The following is a 19,374-nucleotide window of genomic DNA, read 5'->3' as shown; positions in this document are numbered from 1 at the left end:
GGGCTCTGCAAGGAAGGCATTTTCAAAGCGATACTAAGACTGTTTGGCTTTGTTACTTGGTTCCCATTTGCACTAATTATACAACAGCAATGAGGTCTTAGCACAGTGGTGGCACCAAACTGTGAGGCTGCATTATCTTCATGTATTTCACTTACAAACAGCATGTTGCAACTGGGTGAGTGCAGAAACAGACATGGGGATCCACCTGTCATTGAGGGAGCATTAAAAAGACTTGTAAGCCTGGCTGGTATGGCTTAATGGTTGAGCATCTACCTATGAACCAGGTCAAAGTTTGATTCCTGGTCAGAGCACATGGCTGGGCTTGCAGATTTGATCCCCAGTAGGGGGCGTGCAGGAGGTAGCCAATTAATGATTCTCTCTCATCATTGATGTTTCTATCTCTCCCTCTCCTTCCCTCTCTGAAGTCAATAAAAATATATACATATTTATACATATATATATATGTAGTATACACTGAGTGGCTAGATTATTATGATCTCTGAACATATAATAATTGGCCACTCAGTGTATATCCTATATAATAAAAGGCTAATATGCAAATTGTCTCCTCGACCAGGAGTTCAACCAGCAGGCAGGCTGGCCAACCGCCCATGTCCCCTCCCCCGGCCAGGCTGGCTGGACCCCACCCATGCACAAATTCATGCACTGGGCCTCAAAAATATATATATATATATATATATATATATATACACACACACACACACACACACACACACACACACACACACTGAGTGGCCAGATTATTATGCGTTCAGAGATCATAATAATCTAGCCACTCAGTGTGTGCGCACACACACACACACACACACACACACACATATATAAAGACTTGTAAAAGTGAAAACACTTCTTACTACTATTTTGGAGTTTATATTTTTCATAAAAATATGTATGTTAAATAGATTTATTTTTAAGTGAATAAACATTTAAAATTGCTCAGTTTTAATTGCTAATAGAGCAAATATCAACAGATACAATCTATATAAACTTAAGGTCTTTGGGTTCTCGGTAATATATAAGAATGTAAAGGGGTCCCAAGACCAAAACATTTGAAGACCCTTCTCTCAGTTTACACTTTTAGTAATGTTTCTTATAATCTGATTTTTTTTGTCACCCATTATGAATTTTATTTCTAAGAAAAACCTGGAAGGTAGGTGGGGATTTTTATAGATAGGAGAAGTGAGGCTTTGAGAGGGAAAGTGATTTGGAAGGTCCACCCAGCTAGTGAGTGTCAGAGTTGGGATTTGAATCTACATTTGAGTCCAAAGTGTGCATTTCATGTTGCTTTGCCTTGATAAATGTAAAGCCCTATGTATGGGCTCATTAATGTATTCAGCAAATATTTTAAAGCACTTTCTGTGACTGGTGGCTCTCTTCTGGTGGCTGGGGATACAAAGTTCAGCTGCAGAGACAAGATCTCTGCTCTGGCTTGTCAGGACAGTGTTCCATGCTGGTGGGAGCAATCTATGGCAGCAGGGAAGTCTGGGCTGCCCAGAGAAAATGATGTCGAACAGAAACCTCATGAAATGTTTAGGAGTGGCCTACTCCTAATCATTTGGAGTAGTAATTAGATGGGACTGAAGTAAAGAGGTATGCCTCCTCTCTAAGTTGACCTGGGACTTTTTAATGAGCACTTGCTTTGTACCTGGCCTGACTCTGGCGATAGAAAGATGAGTGAGGTAGGACTATTTTTCTGTATCTTAGTTATTTTAGTTTGTGTTTTTTTTCAAGAAAAAAAATAGATTTTAAATAAAATAATATTACCAAACTGTACTAACAAAGTAATTATACAAAAGTTGTAGGAAATATTAAAAATCTGCAAATAACAGGATTACTTCGTGCCTGGCCTGACTCTGGTGATAGAAAGAGGAGCGAGGTAGGACTTTTTTTCTGTAGCTTAGTTATTTTAGTTTTTTTTTTTTCCAAGAAAAAAAAAGATTTTAAATAAAATAATATTACCAAACTGTACTAACATAGTAATTATACAAAAGTTGTAGGAAATATTAAAAATCTGCAAATAACAGGATTACTTCTATTATATTCTAAAGTATTTTTTTCTCTGGCTCTATTTTTGTTCACCAGTTTATGTTGTTCATTATATTCCACAAATGAGTGAGACCATGTGATATTTATCTTTTTCCGACTGGCTTATTTCGCTTAGCATAATGCTTTCCAGGTCCATCCATGCTGTTGTAAATGGTAAGAGTTCCTTCTTTTTTACAGCAGCATAGTATTCCATTGTGTAGATGTACCACAGTTTTCTAATCCACTCATCTGCTGGTGGGGACTTAGGCTGTTTCCAAATCTTAGCTACTGTGAATTGTGCTGCTATGAACATAGGGGTGCATGTATACTTTCTGATTGGTGTTTCTGAGTTCTTGGGATATATTCCTAGAAGTGGGATTACTGGGTCAAATGGGAGTGCCATTTTTAATTTTTTGAGGAAACTCCATACTGTTTTCCATAGTAGTTGCACCAATCTGCATTCCCACCAGCAGTGCAAGAGGATTCCTTTTTCTCTGCATCCTGGCTAGCTAGCACTTATCTTTTGTTGATTTGGTTATGATAGCCATTCTGACAGGTGTGAGATGGTACCTCATTGTCGTTTTGATTTGCATCTTGGATGATTAGTGACTTTGAGCATGTTTTCATATGTCTCTCTCAGCCTTCTGTATGTCTTCTTTCGAAAAGTGTCTAGGTCCTTTGCTCATTTTTTGATTGGAGTGTTTATCTTCTTTTGTTAAGTTGTATGAGTTCCCTGTAAATTTTGGAGATTAAACCTTTATTGGAGATATGGCAAATATGTTCTCCCATGCAGTGGGCCTTCTTGTTTTTTGTTGATGGTTTTTGCTGTGCAGAAGATTTTTATTTTGATGTAGTCCCATTTGTTTATTTTCTCCTTAGTTTCCATTGCCTTAGGAGCTGTATCAGTTAAGATATTGCCATGACATATGTCTGATATTTTGCTGCCTGTGCATTCTTCTAAGATTTTTATGGTTTCCCATCTTACATTTAAGTCCTATATCCATTTTGAGTTTATTTTTGTGTATGGTGTAAGTTGGTGGTCTAGGGTCTAGTTTCATTTTTTTTTTTTTTGCATGTATCCCTCCAATTTCCCAACACCATTTATTGACGAGACTATCTTGATTCCATTGTATGCTCTTGCCTCCTTTGTCAAATATTAATTGAGCATTATGGCTTGAGTCGATTTCTGGGTTCTCTGTTCTGTTCCATTCGTCTATATGTTTGTTCTTGTGCCAGTACCAGGCAGTTTTGAGAACAGTGGCTTTGTAATATAGCTTGATATCTGGTATTGATATCCCTCCTACTTTGTTCTTCTTTCTCAGGATTGATGCAGCTATGTGGGGTCTTTTTTTATTCCATATGAATTTTTGGAGAGTTTGTTCTAGGTCTGTGAAATATTCTGTTGGTATCTTAATGGGGATTGCATTGAATCAATAAATTACTTTGGGTAGTATGGACATTTTGATGATGTTAATTCTACCAATCCATGAACACGGTATGTTCTTTCATCTGTTTATGTCTTCCTCTATCTCTTTTTTTAATGTCCTGTAGTTTTCTGAGTACAGGTCTTTTACCTCCTTAAATGTATCCTGCTACCTTGCCAAATTCATGTATTAAGTCTAATAGTTTTTTGATGGAGTCTTTGGGGTTTTCTATGTAAAATATCATGTCATCTGATATCTGAATAATGACAGTTTTACTTCTTCTTTTCCAATTTGGATGCCTTTTATAACTTCTTGTCTGATCACTACGGCTAGCACTTCCAGTACTATGTTGAACAGGAGTGGTGAAAGTGGGCATCGCTGTCTTGTTCATGTTCTTAGGGGAAATGGCTTTAATTTTTGCCCATTGAGTGTGATGTTGGCTGTAGGTTTGTAAAAAATGGCCTTTATCATGTTGAGATATGCTCCTTCTATTCCCACTTTGCTGAGAGTTTTTATCAAAAATGGGTGTTAGATTTTGTTGAATGCTTTTTCTGTGTCTGTTGAGATGATCATGTGATTTATGTCTTTCATTTTGTTTATGTGATTTGGTTTGCGAATATTGTACCAGCCTTGCATCCCTGGAATAAATCCCAGTTGATCATGGTGTATGATCTTTTTAATATATTGCTGGATGCTATTTGCTAATATTTTGTTGAGGATTTTAGCATCTATGTTCATTAGCATCTATGTTCATTGACCTGTAATTCTCTTTTTTTGTAGTGTCTTTATCTGGTTTTGGAATTAGGATAATGCTGGCCTCATAAAAAGGGTTTGGAAGTGTTCCTTCCTCTTGGATTTTCTGAAATAATTTGAGGAGTATAGGTGTTAGTTATTCTTTGAATGTTTGGTAAAACTCCCCTGTGAAGCTGTCCGGACCTGGGCTTTTGTTTGGTGGGAGTTTTTGATTACTGCTTCTATTTCATCGGTTGTTATTGGCCTATTCAGGTTTTTTTATTCTTCCTGATTCAGTTTTGGGAGATTGTATTTTTCTAGGAATTTGTCTATTTCATCCACGTTGTCCAGCTTATTGGTATATAGTTGTTCATAGTATTTTCTTACAATCCTTTGTATGTCTGTGTCAGTGGTTACTCCTCTACTTTCGTTTCTGATTTTATTTAAGTCCTCTCTCTTTGTTTCTAGTCTGGCTAATGATATATCAATTTTGTTTAGTCTTTCAAAGAACCAGCTCTTGGTTTCTTTGAGTTTTTGTATTTTTTTTTAGTCTATATGTTATTTATTTTGGCTCTAATCTTTATTATTTCCTTCCTTCTACTTACTCTGGGTTTTTATTGTTGTTCTCTTTATAGTTCTTTAAGTTGTAGGGTTATATAGTTAATTGCTGACTTTTCTTTTTTTTTTTTTTTTGAGGTATGCTTGTAGTGCTATGGACTTCCCTATCAGGACTGCTTTTGCTGTGTCCCAGAGATTTGGGGTTGTTGTGTGTTCATTTTCATTTGTTTCCAGAAAGTTTTTGATTTTTTTTCTTTTCCTTTTTTTAAATATATTTTATTGATTTTTTACAGAGAGGAAGGGAGAGGGATAGAGAGTTGGAAACATCGATGAGAGAGAAACATTGATCAGCTGCCTCCTGCACACTCCCCACTGGGGACATGCCTGCAACCAAGGTACATGCCCTTGACTGGAATCGAACCTGGGACCCTTGAGTCTGCAGGCCGATGCTCTATCCACTGAGCCAAACAAGTCAGGGCTTGATTTTTTTCTTGATTTTGTTGGTAACCCATTCATTGTTTAGTAACATGCTATTTAGCCTCCATGTATTTGAATGCTTTGGGGTGTTTTTACTGTAGTTGATTTCTAATTTCTTTCCACTGTGAACTGAGAAGATACTTGGTATGATTTCAATCTTCTTGAACTTGTGGAGACTTATTGGTGTCCTAACATGTGGTCTATCTTTGTGAATGATCCATGTGCACTTGAGAAGAATGTATATTCTGCTGCCTTGGGGTGAAATGTTCTACAAATGTCAATTAAATCCATCTGATCCAGTGTGTCCTTAATTTTTTATTTATTTATTTTTTAAAAAATACATTTTTATTGATTTCAGAGAGAAAGGGTGAGGGAGGGAGAGATAGAAACATCAATGATGAGAGAGAATCATTGATATGCTGCCTCCTGAATGCTCCCCACTGGGGATTGAGCCCACAACCCAGCATGTGCCCTGACCTGGAATTGAACCATGACCTCCTGGTTCATAGGTCGACGCTCAACCACTGAACCTCGCCAGCTCAGCCCAGTGTGTCCTTTAGAGTCTTTGTTGCCTTGTTAAGTTTTTGTCTGGAAGATCTATCCAGTGAAGTCAGAGTGGTGTTAAAATCCCCTACTATGACTGTATTGTTGTCGATCTCTCCATTAAAGTCCTCTAGAAGTTTTTTTTTTTTTTTTTTAATGTATTTAGGTGCTCCTATATAGGGTGCATATATGTTTACTGGGGTTATATTCTCTTGTTAGATTAATCCCTTTAGTATTATGTAGTGACCTTTGTTGTCTCTTGTGATGGCCTTCATTTTAAAGTCTATTTTATCAGATATGAGTATTGCTACTCCAGCTTTTTTTTTCTTTTCCATTGCATAAAAAAATTATTTTAATCCCTTCACTCTCATCCTGAGTGTGTGACTTTTGTTTTGAGGTGGATCTCTTGTAAACAGCATATAGTTGGTTCATGTTTTCGTATCCATTCAGCTACCCTATGCCTTTTGATTGGAGCATTTAAATCCATCTACATTTGGGGTTATTACTGATAGGTGCTTATTTACTGCCATTTTAATTTTGTATGGCTAGGTTTCTCTCTCTGTTTCTTCTTCTCATTACAACAATCCCTTTAGCATTTCTTGTAATGCTGGCTTGGTGGGGCTGTACTCATTTAGCCTTTTTTTTTTTTAATCTGGGAAGCTCTTTATTTGATCATCTATTTTGAGTGAAAGCCTTGCTGGATATAGTAATCTTGGTCTCAGATCCTTGCTTTTCATTACCTTCAGTACTTCATGCCATTCCCTTCTGGCCTGTAGAGTTTCTAATGAGAAATCAGATGTCAGCCTTATGGGAACTCCTTTGTAGGTAACAGTTTTCTTTTCTCTTGCTGCCTTTAAGATTCTCTCTTTGTCTTTAATTTTTGGCATTTTAATTATGATGTGTCTGGGCGTGGGCCTGTTTGAGTTTTTCTTGTTTGGGGTTCTCTGTGCCTCCTGAACTTGTGTGACTTTTTCCTTTACTAGGTTAGGAAAGTTCTCTGCCATTATTTCTTCAGACACCTTTTCTATGCCTTTCTCCCTTTCTGCCTCTTCTGGAACACCTGCTATTCTAATATTGTTACCTTTCATTATCCCACAGCTCCCTTAAGTTGTCCTCCTGTTTTTAAATTGTTTTTTCTTTTTGGTTCTCTGATTGAGTGATATTTTCAACTCTGTCTTCTAATTCACTGATTTGATCCTCAGCTTCACCTAATCTGCTGTGTATTCCTTTCAATGTGCTCTTTATTTGTGTTATGTCATATTTTATTGCAGACTATTCCTTTTTCATAGTTACTATATCTTTTTTCATACTATTGAGCATTTTTAACATCATTACTCTGAACTCTGTTTCAGATAAATTTCTTATCTCTGCTTCATTTATCTCTTCTTCTGAGAATTCTCTAGTTCTTTCATTTGGGGATTCTTTATCTCCTAATTTTGGCTTTCTGTTTGGATTTGTGATTATGTATTAGGTAGATCCTCTACACCTCTCAATCTCTAGTGCAGGACAGTGTTAAAGGCTGTTTCTGACTAATTACTAGGTGTACCAGTTAATAATGAGGATTTTTTTCAATAGATGGAGTTATACATATGTTGATATATATGCGATTTGATATGTATGCTATTTTGTTTTATTGACAGCAAGCTTCAAAATTTCATATGTCAACTTTTCTGAAGGTGTTAACATAGATATTTTTGTGCTTAAAAATGTCAATTTTCGTGCCAAAAAAAAAGTGCATTTGCAGGAAGTTTTAATTCATTACTTTATTTTGAAGAAAAGTGCTGCTAAATACTTCGGGAAGCTTATGGTGAACATGCTCCAAGGAAGATACTTGTGAACGCTGGTTTAAACACTTTAAAAGTGATGATTTTTATGTGAAAGACAAAGAATGTCCAGGTCAACCAAAAAAGTTTGAAGACCAATAATTATACAAGCATTATTGGATGAAGATTCCTGTCAAATTCAAAAACAACTTCCAGAAAGATTAAACGTTGCTCAGCAAACAATTTCTGATCATTTACAAGCAATGGGAAAGATTTTAAAGGAAGAAAAATGGGTGCCACATCAACTGAATGAAAGACAAGTGGAAAACCAAAAAGTCATCAGTAAAATGTTGCTTCAACTGCATGAAAGAAAGTCTTTTTTGCGTCGAATTGTGACTGGAGATGAAAAGTGGATTTACTTAGAGAATCCCAAATGCACAAAATCCTGGGTTGATCCAGGTCAACCATCAACATCGACTGCAGGGCCAAATCACTTCGGAAAGAAGACAATGCTCTGTGTTTGGTGGGATCAGGAAGGTGTGGTGTATTATGAGCTTCTAAAACGCAGTAACTGTTAATACTGATCGCTATGGACAACAAATAATCAATTTGAACCACACTTTGATGGTGAAATGACCAGTATGTGCCAGAAGACAAGGCAAAGTAATTTTGCTTTATGATAATGCACCATCACACACTTCAAAACCAGTTAAAGACAAGTTAAAAGATCCTGCCTGGGAAGTCTTAACCCACCCACTGTATTCACCAGACCTTGCTCCTTCAGATTACCACTTGTTCCAATCGATGGCACACACACTTTCTGAGTAGTACTTAAAAACGTACAAAGAAGTGGAAAATTGGGTCTCTGAATGGTTTGCCTCAAAACAAGAAAAATTCTATTGGGACGGTATCCACAAATTACCTAAAGATTAGGCAAATGCGTAGCTAGTGATGGACATTACTTTGAATAAAGCCGTTTTGATGTTTCTCTTGAAATTATTGTGTTTTCTTTGATTACAAAATCTGAATTATTAACCGGTACACCTAGTACCGTAGATCAGGCATAGACTGAAAGCCTCCAGAGACCGCCTCTGCTTATGGACTGATAGGATTCTAACTTGAATTGCCCCCCAGGCAATCATTATCAGGTGTGATGAGAGGTTTTTTTTGAACAGGGTGGGGCAGTTTCTTCTGCTTTGAGGCTAATTGTTATTTTTAATCTCTTAAGTGGCCTCAGGGCAAGGTGTTTTCAAATAGGGTATGTCGATGGTCTTCCCTGCAGGCAAAGTAAATGTCTATGTGGGAAAGATGTCCTCTGCTGTGTGAGGGAATGACTCAGCCCTGGAAACCTGGGGTGTCTGCCTTCTGAGCTCTATCCCCCAAGTCCCCAGTCCTGGCTTCTCTCACAGCTCCAGTCCACTTCACCCACCCCCTGCGGGAGTACAAGGTGGGTGGCTCCACAGGGAATTTTGTGTGTTGGCCCTTTAAGAGGGTACCTGAATTTTCAGCTGTTAGTCCCTGGCAAATAGCACCCTGCTGCCTTTCACAGCCAGAAGTTATGTGGGTACCCTCCTCAGTTTTGGTGCTCTCTACTGGGGGGCTCAGCTTGGGGATTAGATCCCAGAGTTCTTAGTGGTAACCCCCCACAGCTGAGATACCTCTTTGGGACTTCAGTTGCTGTCCGTGGGTGCCCGGCCAGCCCTTTCGCACCTCTGCCCCTTTTACCAGTCTCTATGTGGTCTCTACTTTGGGTCCTCGGGTATCAGGGTTCTCTCCTGCGGGTTTTCTGTTGATTATTCAGGAAGTTTTTATTTATTTTAGTTGTAATACCAATTTATTCCTGGGAGCATGTCCGTGCAGCATCCACTTACTCTGTCGCCATTTTTAATCCTATTTTAGTTTTCATATGGAGTAATGTGACCTTGATGGAAACCACATTTAGGGTCTTGTATGGCTTCATCTGTTTTTTTCCAGTAGAATGCTTGAAAGTTTCCTTCCTAGCTTGCACCTTCAGTTGGCTTCCTGCTCAGTTTCTGTTTTCTGGTGGAGGGATGTTTGTCCTACTTCATTTCTAGAAACCTGAGACAGGTAGATCATGAACTAGACAGGTAACAAGCTTTCTTGCCCAGGTTGCCAGGTCAGACCATGGCAGGTCTTGGATGAATTCAGGGACTGCACCTTTCCCTTGAAGGAGAGGAGACCACTGGGAGAGGCTAAAAGGGGCAGAACTTGAACTTTTTATGAGGCAGCAGCAGATGTGGAGCCTCTGGTTTTAAGGTGACTTATTTGCTTTAGCAGCAGAAGGAGGGGAACAGTTCAGGAGAGACAGATTCTGCTTAAAAATAATAACTTACTAGTCATATCAGGTATCTGAGGATGAAAATATTTCTTCAAAGAGGAGCACCCTTCGCTCTCAGTAATTGAACTTCTATGATAGGCAGAAACTTAAGAGCATTGAGAATTTTGAGGAAAGTGTGATTATATAACACTTAAAGTGTAAAGATTTTACGACCCGGAGCCAGTAGCAAGTTAATGTGGGTTTCACATCGTAGTCTGTGACACCAACTAGTCTGGGACAACCACACTGAACCATAATTCTTCATCACATAGAGTCAGTTCACCAGTTTTTTACTAGGTTATCCTGTATCAGAGTCTTTACACTGTCTCTATATTAGGTAAGATTTGCGCTGAAGGAATTAGATGTGTTTTTCAGACCACTCTTCAGCCTACTAGTAGAACTTGACTTGAAATGTCACCAAAAGCAAGCCTCGCTGGTGGCTTGCTTTCACTTTTGGCAGTACATTAGGAATCACCTGGGAACCTTGCTGGGTCGATTACATCCCAGCCTGTGAGGCGGGACCCAGCATCATTGCTTGGAAGGCTCCCAGGTCACTCCACCATGGGAGTCAAAAAACATTTCATTATTAATTTAGTGCAGGAATTTTGAAAGCAGGTTTTAGAATAGAATGTGGATATAGTTAAGAACGAAGAGAATAAAAATTAGGTATATTTTTTCCTTAATAGAACCATTTCATTCATGAATAAAGTTGTAGTTTTAAAAATTATGTTAATATTTCTGGAAACTGCAGTTTGCTTTACTGCCATTCTGCCAGAAGAATTTTTGAAACTGTTGCCAGCTCTCTCCAGTCCCTGCCCCACCTCCTGTCCCGGGGATTTCAACTCCTGCTCTCATGAAGATGCTACAGCAGGCTCAAGGACTGCTGGCCAGAGTTGGAACTGCAGGCTGTTTACTCAAAAGAGGTGTGGAATGCCTGTCAGCACACAAGGTGTTTGAGAAATACAAGGCTTTCTGGAGCTTACTTGAGTCTTTAACATAACCTCTGCTGTACTTCCACATTTGTAAATTCTAATATTTTTGGGTCAAATTTGCTATGTGACCTATTTGCTATATATAGTTAATAAGTATTATATATATATATATATATATATATATAGAGAGAGAGAGAGAGAGAGAGAGAGAATGAGAATATTTTTATTGATTTTAGAGAGGAAGGGAGAGGGAGAGGGAGAGAGAGAGGAACGTCAACGATGAGAGAAAATCATTGATCGGCTGCCTCCTGCATGCCTCCTATTGGGGATCAAGCCTGCAACCTGGGCATGTGCCCTACCAGGAATCAAACCATGACCTCCTGGTTCATCGATCATACTCAACCATTGAGCCACACTAGCTGGGCAATATGTATTTTATATTGATGCTCAAATTATAAGACTTGGAGTCTACTTATTTTAAAGAATTAGAGAGATTTAGGACATCTTTATTTTATGACATCATGGACAAATGTCAGTGAGTATTCCATAGTTTTTCTTTAAAAAATATTATTGATTTCAGAGAAGAAGGTAGAGGGAGAGGAGATTGAAACATCAATGATGAGAGAGAATCATTGATTGGCTGCCTCTTGCATGCCCCCTTTTGGGGATGTGACCTGACTGGGAATCAACCATGCCCTCCTGGTACATAGGTCAACACTCAACCACTGAACCACACTGGCCACGCCATAGTTTTTCTTATTTGAAAATACCTTTAAATTTACAGCTGTTTACCCAACTGGATTTAGAGAAACACATTGCGAAGCACATTGAGGATTGTCCAAAGCTTTGCAGCCCTTTATCTTCCGACACTAAAACTATCTGAGGGAACAGTTTCTGCTCTTGCTGACTTATTCTTGCTTCTGCAGTTTTCAGAGGTAGATTGAATTAATGAACTAGCATTTATATTTTGACTGGAGTTTGTTTGCTGAGTGATTTAGGAACCTGTGTTCCTGATGACCTCTCAGGGTGACTTAGAAGTGAAATGCCCCCAGGATCTGTAGTGACTTAGAAAAAATTGGAAGCAGCAGGCAAGAGTACAATACTATGGCTTTGGTGTGTGTTTGCGGGTGTGTATCAGGTCTCCAGAGTTGAGTTTTAGGTTTCCCAAACTCCTACTGAGAAGAATTTAGGATTCTGCAGCTCAGTCCTCTCAACATTTCTCATTTGTAACCTAAAAGCATGTCAATTTAAAAAATTCAAGATGTCATTAATGTCATTTAAAATTCTCAAAGTTTTGACATAATTTGGTTTCTAAACAATAACCAAATAATTGATGCGATGAGAATAATAACTGGTATTTATTGTCTATACTTATGCAATTTTATAGATGGAGTTTTAACATTGAATGCGGAGAACACTAATTATGCCTATCAAGTTCCAAATTTCCATAAATGTGAAATCTGTCTACTGTCTTTTCCAAAAGAGTCCCAGTTTCAACGCCACATGAGGGATCACGAGCGAAATGACAAGGTAAGTATTTTTAAAAGGGGCATCAGAAATGTGAGCGTTGAAGCTGGAGGTGTTGTAACATCCACCTGTGAATTGAAATTATTTACTATAATTTAGATTCTTAAATTGAGGAGCATTGTATATTATATAAGTACATATTTTTAGCTGTATTTGTATTCCTAGCCATTATGAGATCAAGAGGGAAAGTGAGAAATTGTCTAGGGAGTCTGTGTATGGAAGTTCTTAAAATATGCCCTTCTCTAGTATTTTCTGTTTCCTCTATGAACACAGAATTGGTACATGCTGATGTGTTTTTCTCTGGCAGGGCAGTTACCCTTATGTGTCTTCATTGTAAAATGGTGTTCAGTTATGTTAGATCGAACTTCAGCAGGGAGCATGCTCTCTTACATAGAGATTTGTATCCTTTCTTGCCAGGGCCTGTGATGAGAGTGTTAGTATCTTAATGGGACGGTTTGCCTGATAGATGGAAAGTGACAGCTGAAACTGCAATGAGAAAGTGGTTGCGACTTTCCATTAGGTAGGAGAACGTGAGCTAGTCAGCCTTGTGAGACCAGAGCATACCAGCTCTCTTCTCTGGAGCCAGGGCCTGACCAACTTCGCTTTACTGTCCCCGTGAGTGATAACATAATGCTAATACCACTTGTGGGGAAAATCTCAAAATACTGACTCAGTCCTTTTTAGGGCCTTGATATTTCAGAGGGAAATTAATGCCAGTGGTTACTTTTTCTTTTTGCATGTAAGTGGCAGAATACCTTCCATTTGGGGAACATTTTAGACTTAGATAAGCAACTCCGTTAAAATCCAGTAAAATTCTTATGATTCTTATTTTACCTGAAGTGATTCTGTTGACAGCAGTGGAGTTGGTTGGAAAAAGAGGGAAAATTGCGCCAGTGTGAAGCCCCTTCATTTTGTCATCAGAGAGCCCATACCCTGGCACACTGAGGTGCAGCACTCCTACCAGAACTCTCCTCTTGCTTGGATGGGTGTGGTCCTTACCACGCCTGAGACATTCCCTAAGGAACTTTATGTGTTAATGTGGGATTTATTGACTTGGAAGTTTCTTAGAAAGATTGTAGATCATGGTACTTGTTAATATTTGAATGTTGTTTACTGTGGAAAGATTGTATTTCAGAGACTTCTTGACTGTTCTCTCCCAACAGCCACATCGCTGTGACCAGTGTCCCCAAACATTCAATGTTGAATTCAACCTGACGCTGCACAGATGTACCCACAATGGGGAGGACCCGACCTGTCCTGTGTGCAACAAGAAATTCTCCAGAGTGGCCAGCCTCAAAGCGCACATCATGCTGCATGAGAAGGAGGAGGTAATATTTTGGCCTGCCCTTTGTTAACTGATTCTTAAAAGGCCTCTAATCTGTGGGGGGACCTTAGGTACAAACTAGTTTACAAAGCCTTTCATGTAGATTTCAGGGAGCGAATGTTAAATTTGCCTTGGCTGATCTCCAGTTCACTGATGAAACCTTTTATTTTCTGCCATATCAGTTGGGGTAGAGACACTTAATATATATTTGGAGAATCAAAATATGTCTGCATTGGCTAGAAAAGCCCCTCTTAAATTTTCTGCCTGTGAAGATGGCTCCTGGATCCCCTGACCTGTGTGCATTTGAGAGAATATATAGAAAGCATTTGTGATGATACACAGCAGTTACGCACCGAGTGAGCAATCCAGAACTTATAGGATGGCCGGGTTGTGTTGCTGTTGCTAGGAGTGGGGCCTCATCCTAATATATAAAAACCCTGGGTCCGTCACGACCGGAGGCTTGACCAACTGGAAGTCAGTCCTGCAGTCAGCGCTGCAGCTGCAGGCGCTGTGCCCCAGCTCTGACTGCTGAGGGGTCTGCGAATCAGGCCCAGAGAGAGGCCTGAAGAGAGAAGCAGGGTCTGATTCGTAGCCTGTGTGGCAGCTGTTGATCAGCACTTGCCTCTCTCTTTCTCTCCAGGCCGGGCCAGCAGCCATGCCTCCATTTCTCTCCAGGCCTCCACCAGGGCTTCTGATCAGCCCTGCCTTTCTGATCAGGCCCCATTGATAGGCCCAGAGAAGCTGACTGGCATAGAAACCGACCAATCAGAACCAAATCTGGGTCAACTGTGAGGAGCCAATGGCTACCTAGGAAGCGGAGCTTTTGACGCTGACTGGCATAGAAACCGACCAATCAGAACCAAATTGGCCAGCAGAGGAGGGCAGTGGGGGGTGAGATCAGGCCTGCAGGAGAGGGCAGTTGGGGGCGAGATCAGGCCAGCAGGGGAGGGCATTTAGGGGTGATCAGGCAGGCAAAGGCAGTTAGGGGTGATCAGGCTGGCAGGGAAGGGCAGTTGGGGGCAAGAACAGGCCGGCAGGGGAGGGCCATTGGGGGCAAGATCAGGCCAGCAGGGGAAGGCATTTAGAGGTGATCAGGCAGGCAGAGGCAGTTGAGGGCGAGATCAGGCCGGCAGGGGAGGGCAGTTAGGGGCGATTAGGCTGGCAGGCAGAGGCAGTTAGGGGCGATCAGGTAGGCAGGCAGAGGGGTTAGGGCCAATCAGGCAGGTAGGCAGAGGCAGTTAGGTGCGATCAGGCAGGCAGGCAGGTGAGTGGTTAGGAGCCAGCAGTCCCAGATTGTGAGAGGGATGTCCGACTGCCAGTTTAGGCCTGATCCCTGTGGGACATCCCCCAAGGGGTCCCCGATTGGAGAGGGTGCAGGCTGGGCTGAGGGAATCCCCCCCCACTCCGTGCAGGAATTTCGTGCACCGGGCCACTAGTTTCAAGTATAAATGGCTGTTGCTTTAAAAATATTACCCCCTACCCTGATTATTATTGTAGAAAATTAGGAAAATGCAAAAAAGTAAGGAGGGGAATGTGAAAGAAACCTGTAATTTTATCTCTCATGGCTAATTACAGATAACTATTTGGTAAGTTTTTTCTCCTGAGACAGAAAAACAAATATAGTATTTAAATTACATACATAAAATTTCCATCCTAAAAATTGAGTTCCTACTTTCTGTGCAGGCTTGTATATTTTTTGTATGTCTTTAATTTTTAATATAAAATCATTTATTTATCTTTTAAATCTTATTGTATGAGTAATGCATGTGTAATTTGGGGAAAGTTGAGTCTACATCACCAGAGATTCCAGTCCTCACAGGGCACTCTGCGCATGCCCAGGCTCCCCTGCATTCCCTCCATGCAGCCCTGTTATTCTGTGCCTTTTTTCTTCAGTCAACTGTCATAGGTGATGTCACACAAAACCTGCTGGTCATAGATTAACACTTACATGGTGTGATGTTGTGGTCACAGGTCACTGTGGGTAGACATGTAGGTTGTTTTCCACTGTGGTAAACCTGGTGCAAACAGAGCCACATGAGCAAATGTTCCCAAGGCAGGCAACTTTGTACCCAGAGGACATTGTGGTTGTCACTGCTATGGGGAAGGAGTGCGGTACTGCAGGCATCTAGTGACCAGAGACGCTCCAGAAGGCCCTTCAGTGCATAGCCCTCCTCTCCTTCCCAGCACACACACAGTGATCCTGTTCCTAGAAATGGAATTGCTCAGTCAGAGCAAATGTAAATTCAGAATTGGATAGATCTTGCCAAATTATCTCCAAAGAAGTTCTATCAATTTATGTGCCACACCAGCACGGCCAAGGGTGAAACCTGAGGAGGGGCGGTGAAGGATTGAAGAAAAGACAGACAAGAGAATACAGCTGGGGCTTGGTAGATTCCGTGCCTGGATGAGGACACAAAAGACCCAGCCTGCAAGCCGATGCTTTATTTTATAGTCTGATTAAAACAAGGGTAGATTAGCATGCATACAAATGTTCTTGTTTTGGCAACACTTGCTGAACCTCCTACAGCTACTTAGGAAGGAATTAGGGAGGGCTACAAGGTCAGGCTTAATTATGCTAGGAGAGCTCTGCCCTCCAGGCTGGGACTTGTTTGTGGCCCTGCCACAGGTCAGCTGGAGGCTTGACCCAGAGCCGCTCCCTACAAATTTATACTCCAGCCAATAGTGTATGAACATGCCCCTTTCTTCATAGCATTTTCAATATCTGTGTTATAAAACTTGTCTTTTCCAGTCTGGTAGTTTAAGATGATATGCTTCTGTTGTTTTAATTTGTATTTCCTTAATTATGAGTAAAGTTTAGCATCTTTCCATGTTTATTAGCCATTAGTATTTTTTTCTGTCCTTTAATTTTCTTATTTTGGGGGAGTGGGTGGGGATTATGGGTATATTATAGATATGTGTAAGCTGTTTAATATATCTAGGACGTTAGTTTTTTTGTCTTTTCTCGGTTTCTGATTGTCCCCTCACCCCGGTGTAAACTTGTAAATTGTCAAATACTTATAAAATTTTAATCTGTTCATTTACAGATTCTGGTTCTTGTGACTTGCTTAGAAATACTTAACACGTCTGCAGTTTTTATTTTTTAAGTCTCACCACGTCTTTTAGAGCAGGTGCACACACAGTGCAGTGCACACCCCATTCCAGAGACCACAAGTTCACACTGATCCAAGTCCAGCCACCATCCCAGCTTCTGTGAGCCTCCCCCAGTTCCCACGTGTGTCCTTGAGCACAGCAAGGACGTGGCTTCCACGTGACAGCACAGTCTCCTGTGTTCTGTCTGCAGCAGCATCACAGTTGGGTAGCTCACCCTACTAAAGGCATGCAGGGTGGAAGGGGACTCAGGGTCATTTGATTCAGCGTTCTTTCTATTTCAGGGCCACCCTGACCCATTCTTCCAAGCCACAGCCCTTAATGAACTGCCCTGCATTAGGGTTCGGTTGGTCTGACCACAAAGACAGCCCAAAGCAGAGCAGGGACTGAGAGCTGGAGAATTAGGTGATGGGTATTTGATTTTTAATCTTCTCTTAGAAGACCGAAAGATACAAAGAGCAGTCTGTCCCTTCTGTCCCCTCTGCTGGGCCTTGCCTGGGGAGGGACTACCTTGATTTTCTGGTTTGTCTTGTTTCTCTTTGGAATGATAAGCAAATGTTTGTGTACTTCTTATTTTCCTTTTCTGGTTTATTATTAATGTGAACTTTAGAATTTTGCCTACTTAAACATGAATTTTTATTTTGGCTGCATAAAATTTTTAGAATGTTTCAGGAGAGAACTGAACATGTTTGCAAAACTGAATCTTTATCAAAACATCACTCAGTAATGTTTTGTTCATATGGATTCAGTGCATTATTTAATTTATTCTTAAATGTTTAAGATTTTATTAATATCATTTGGAGGTCTTTCAGTTACATGTTGATGGGATCTGATTAGAGTACATGCATTTTCTCCATGAAGTCAGCTTGCCACTTAGCACTCATTGAAATTACCCTAGAACAGTCTGTGTCTAGGGTAGAAACTAGCTTCTGCTTCCAGCCTGGAGAACTTGGCATAACTCTGACTGATAAGGTGGAAGTCTGTTAGCTGCCCCTGAGGCACAACTGCCCCTCCCCAAAGATGTCCCCTGCGCATCCTGGCTCCTTGGCCTGCTGGGATAAGGCGGTAATGGTGATGGAACTTCTGTTATGTGGCCTGTTTTGGTTGTGGCTCCGGGTATACTTCACCCTGTGTTTGCCATATGAGCAAACTGCTCACAAAGCAGAGTTTTTACTCAGAAAATTCTGACAAATCTCTGATTATAGTCATGCCAATAGGTCTTACTTACTAATCTGATCATTAGGTAAGATAGTAAGTAAAAAGCAGATGGATCTGAGCCAGAGCAATAAAAGAGTAAGGGTGGGAAAAGGAGGATAAAGAGTCCAGTTTTATTTCACAACTAAGACTGGAGACTTGGAGTTGTTGGTGGAAAATGAATAGTTTGAGTAATTTCTTCTCTCCTGACCCTTTTGTGGTGCCATAAAAATTCAGGAGCTCAGAGGTGATTTTTTAAAAAGAGATGCAGCAAATTATGTTAGGTATTTTTTTCTTTTGATTGTTTCTTAGAAAGAATTTTCTTTATTTTCAACAAGATACTGACAATCTAATAATTTGTTAGGTCCTTAAATTATTATATAATAATACCAATTTCAAGTTATTTAGTTGAAATCATTATGGATTGCTCAAAATATTTTCCCTTCATTGTCACTCTTCTCTTTTTTTGTTAATCCTCACCTGAGGACATTTTTCCATTGATTTTCAGAGAGAGTGGAAGGGAGGGAGAGAGACAGAGAGAGAAACATTGATTGGTTGCCTTCTGCACCAGGGCCAGGGATTGAGCCTGCAACCGAGGTATGTGCCCTTAATTGGAATCAAACCTGGGACCCTTCCACTGAGCTAAACTGGCTAGGGCCAACCTTGTCCTTTTCTGCAAAGGATGCTCTGAGTAGTGTCGATGAGCAACCTCATTTTAATGTCAGTTACATACATTTCTAAGACTGTACAGTACTTAGAAAGCACTGGTGGAAAGAAATAGCTGTATATTTTGTTATTTGGGAATAACAGTTTATGCCATTGCTAGGTTACACTCATTTCTTTTTCATCTTTGGACAGTTCATTTTGAGAATCATCTAAGTAAACAATTATGTTACCAATCCTTGTGAGTGAGCTCACTGAACCTTGGGCTAAATTGGCAGTTTCTACTGTTCAAGTCATAGTGAGGACTTCCTCTGTGCATGCTGTTCACCTCTTACACATTCACTCACTTCACTGCAGTTCAGATGTTGGGTGAGGGCAGGGTACCGATGTCCCTATTTCACAGACGTGGAGTGGTTAACCCATCCAGGTGCATGTAGCTATCATGTTATCTAATTGAAATATGAGTTATTTAAAATTTATAGTAGCCATATTAAAAAATCATAAAAAGCATAAATTTTATTTTAATATATTTATGAAAATGTATCCAAAATATTATAATTCAAATATTAAAGTGCTTGAGCTCTTTTTTTTTTTGCAGTAAGTCTTTGAAATATTTTGTGTATTTTATACTTCCTCTACAGCCCTCTTCAGACCACCTGTTTCAGGTGCTCAGCAGGCCACGTCTGGACAGAGTGCCAGACTTTTTCTGTAATCCACTACCTATAAACCAAGTGAAAGAATGATA

At 40.1% G+C, this 19,374-nt stretch overlaps 1 protein-coding gene across 1 annotated transcript in view; it reads left to right on the top strand.

Moving 5' to 3' along the window:
• The window catches only part of ZNF236 (zinc finger protein 236), a 91,083-nt gene that overhangs the window by 1,781 nt on the left and 69,928 nt on the right, over window positions 1-19,374 (top strand). Inside the window, exons 2-3 of the mRNA XM_080683382.1 lie at window positions 12,201-12,343; window positions 13,504-13,668. Coding sequence (XP_080539508.1) covers window positions 12,201-12,343; window positions 13,504-13,668 — 308 coding nt within the window. The remainder of the gene's footprint in view (window positions 1-12,200; window positions 12,344-13,503; window positions 13,669-19,374) is intronic.

This window comes from Plecotus auritus (genome assembly GCF_963455305.1).
Source record: "Plecotus auritus genome assembly, chromosome: 8".
Classification (NCBI taxonomy): Eukaryota; Metazoa; Chordata; class Mammalia; order Chiroptera; family Vespertilionidae; genus Plecotus; species Plecotus auritus.
Note: the sequence above shows the minus strand (reverse complement) of the source record. Positions and strands in the feature narration are given on the sequence as shown.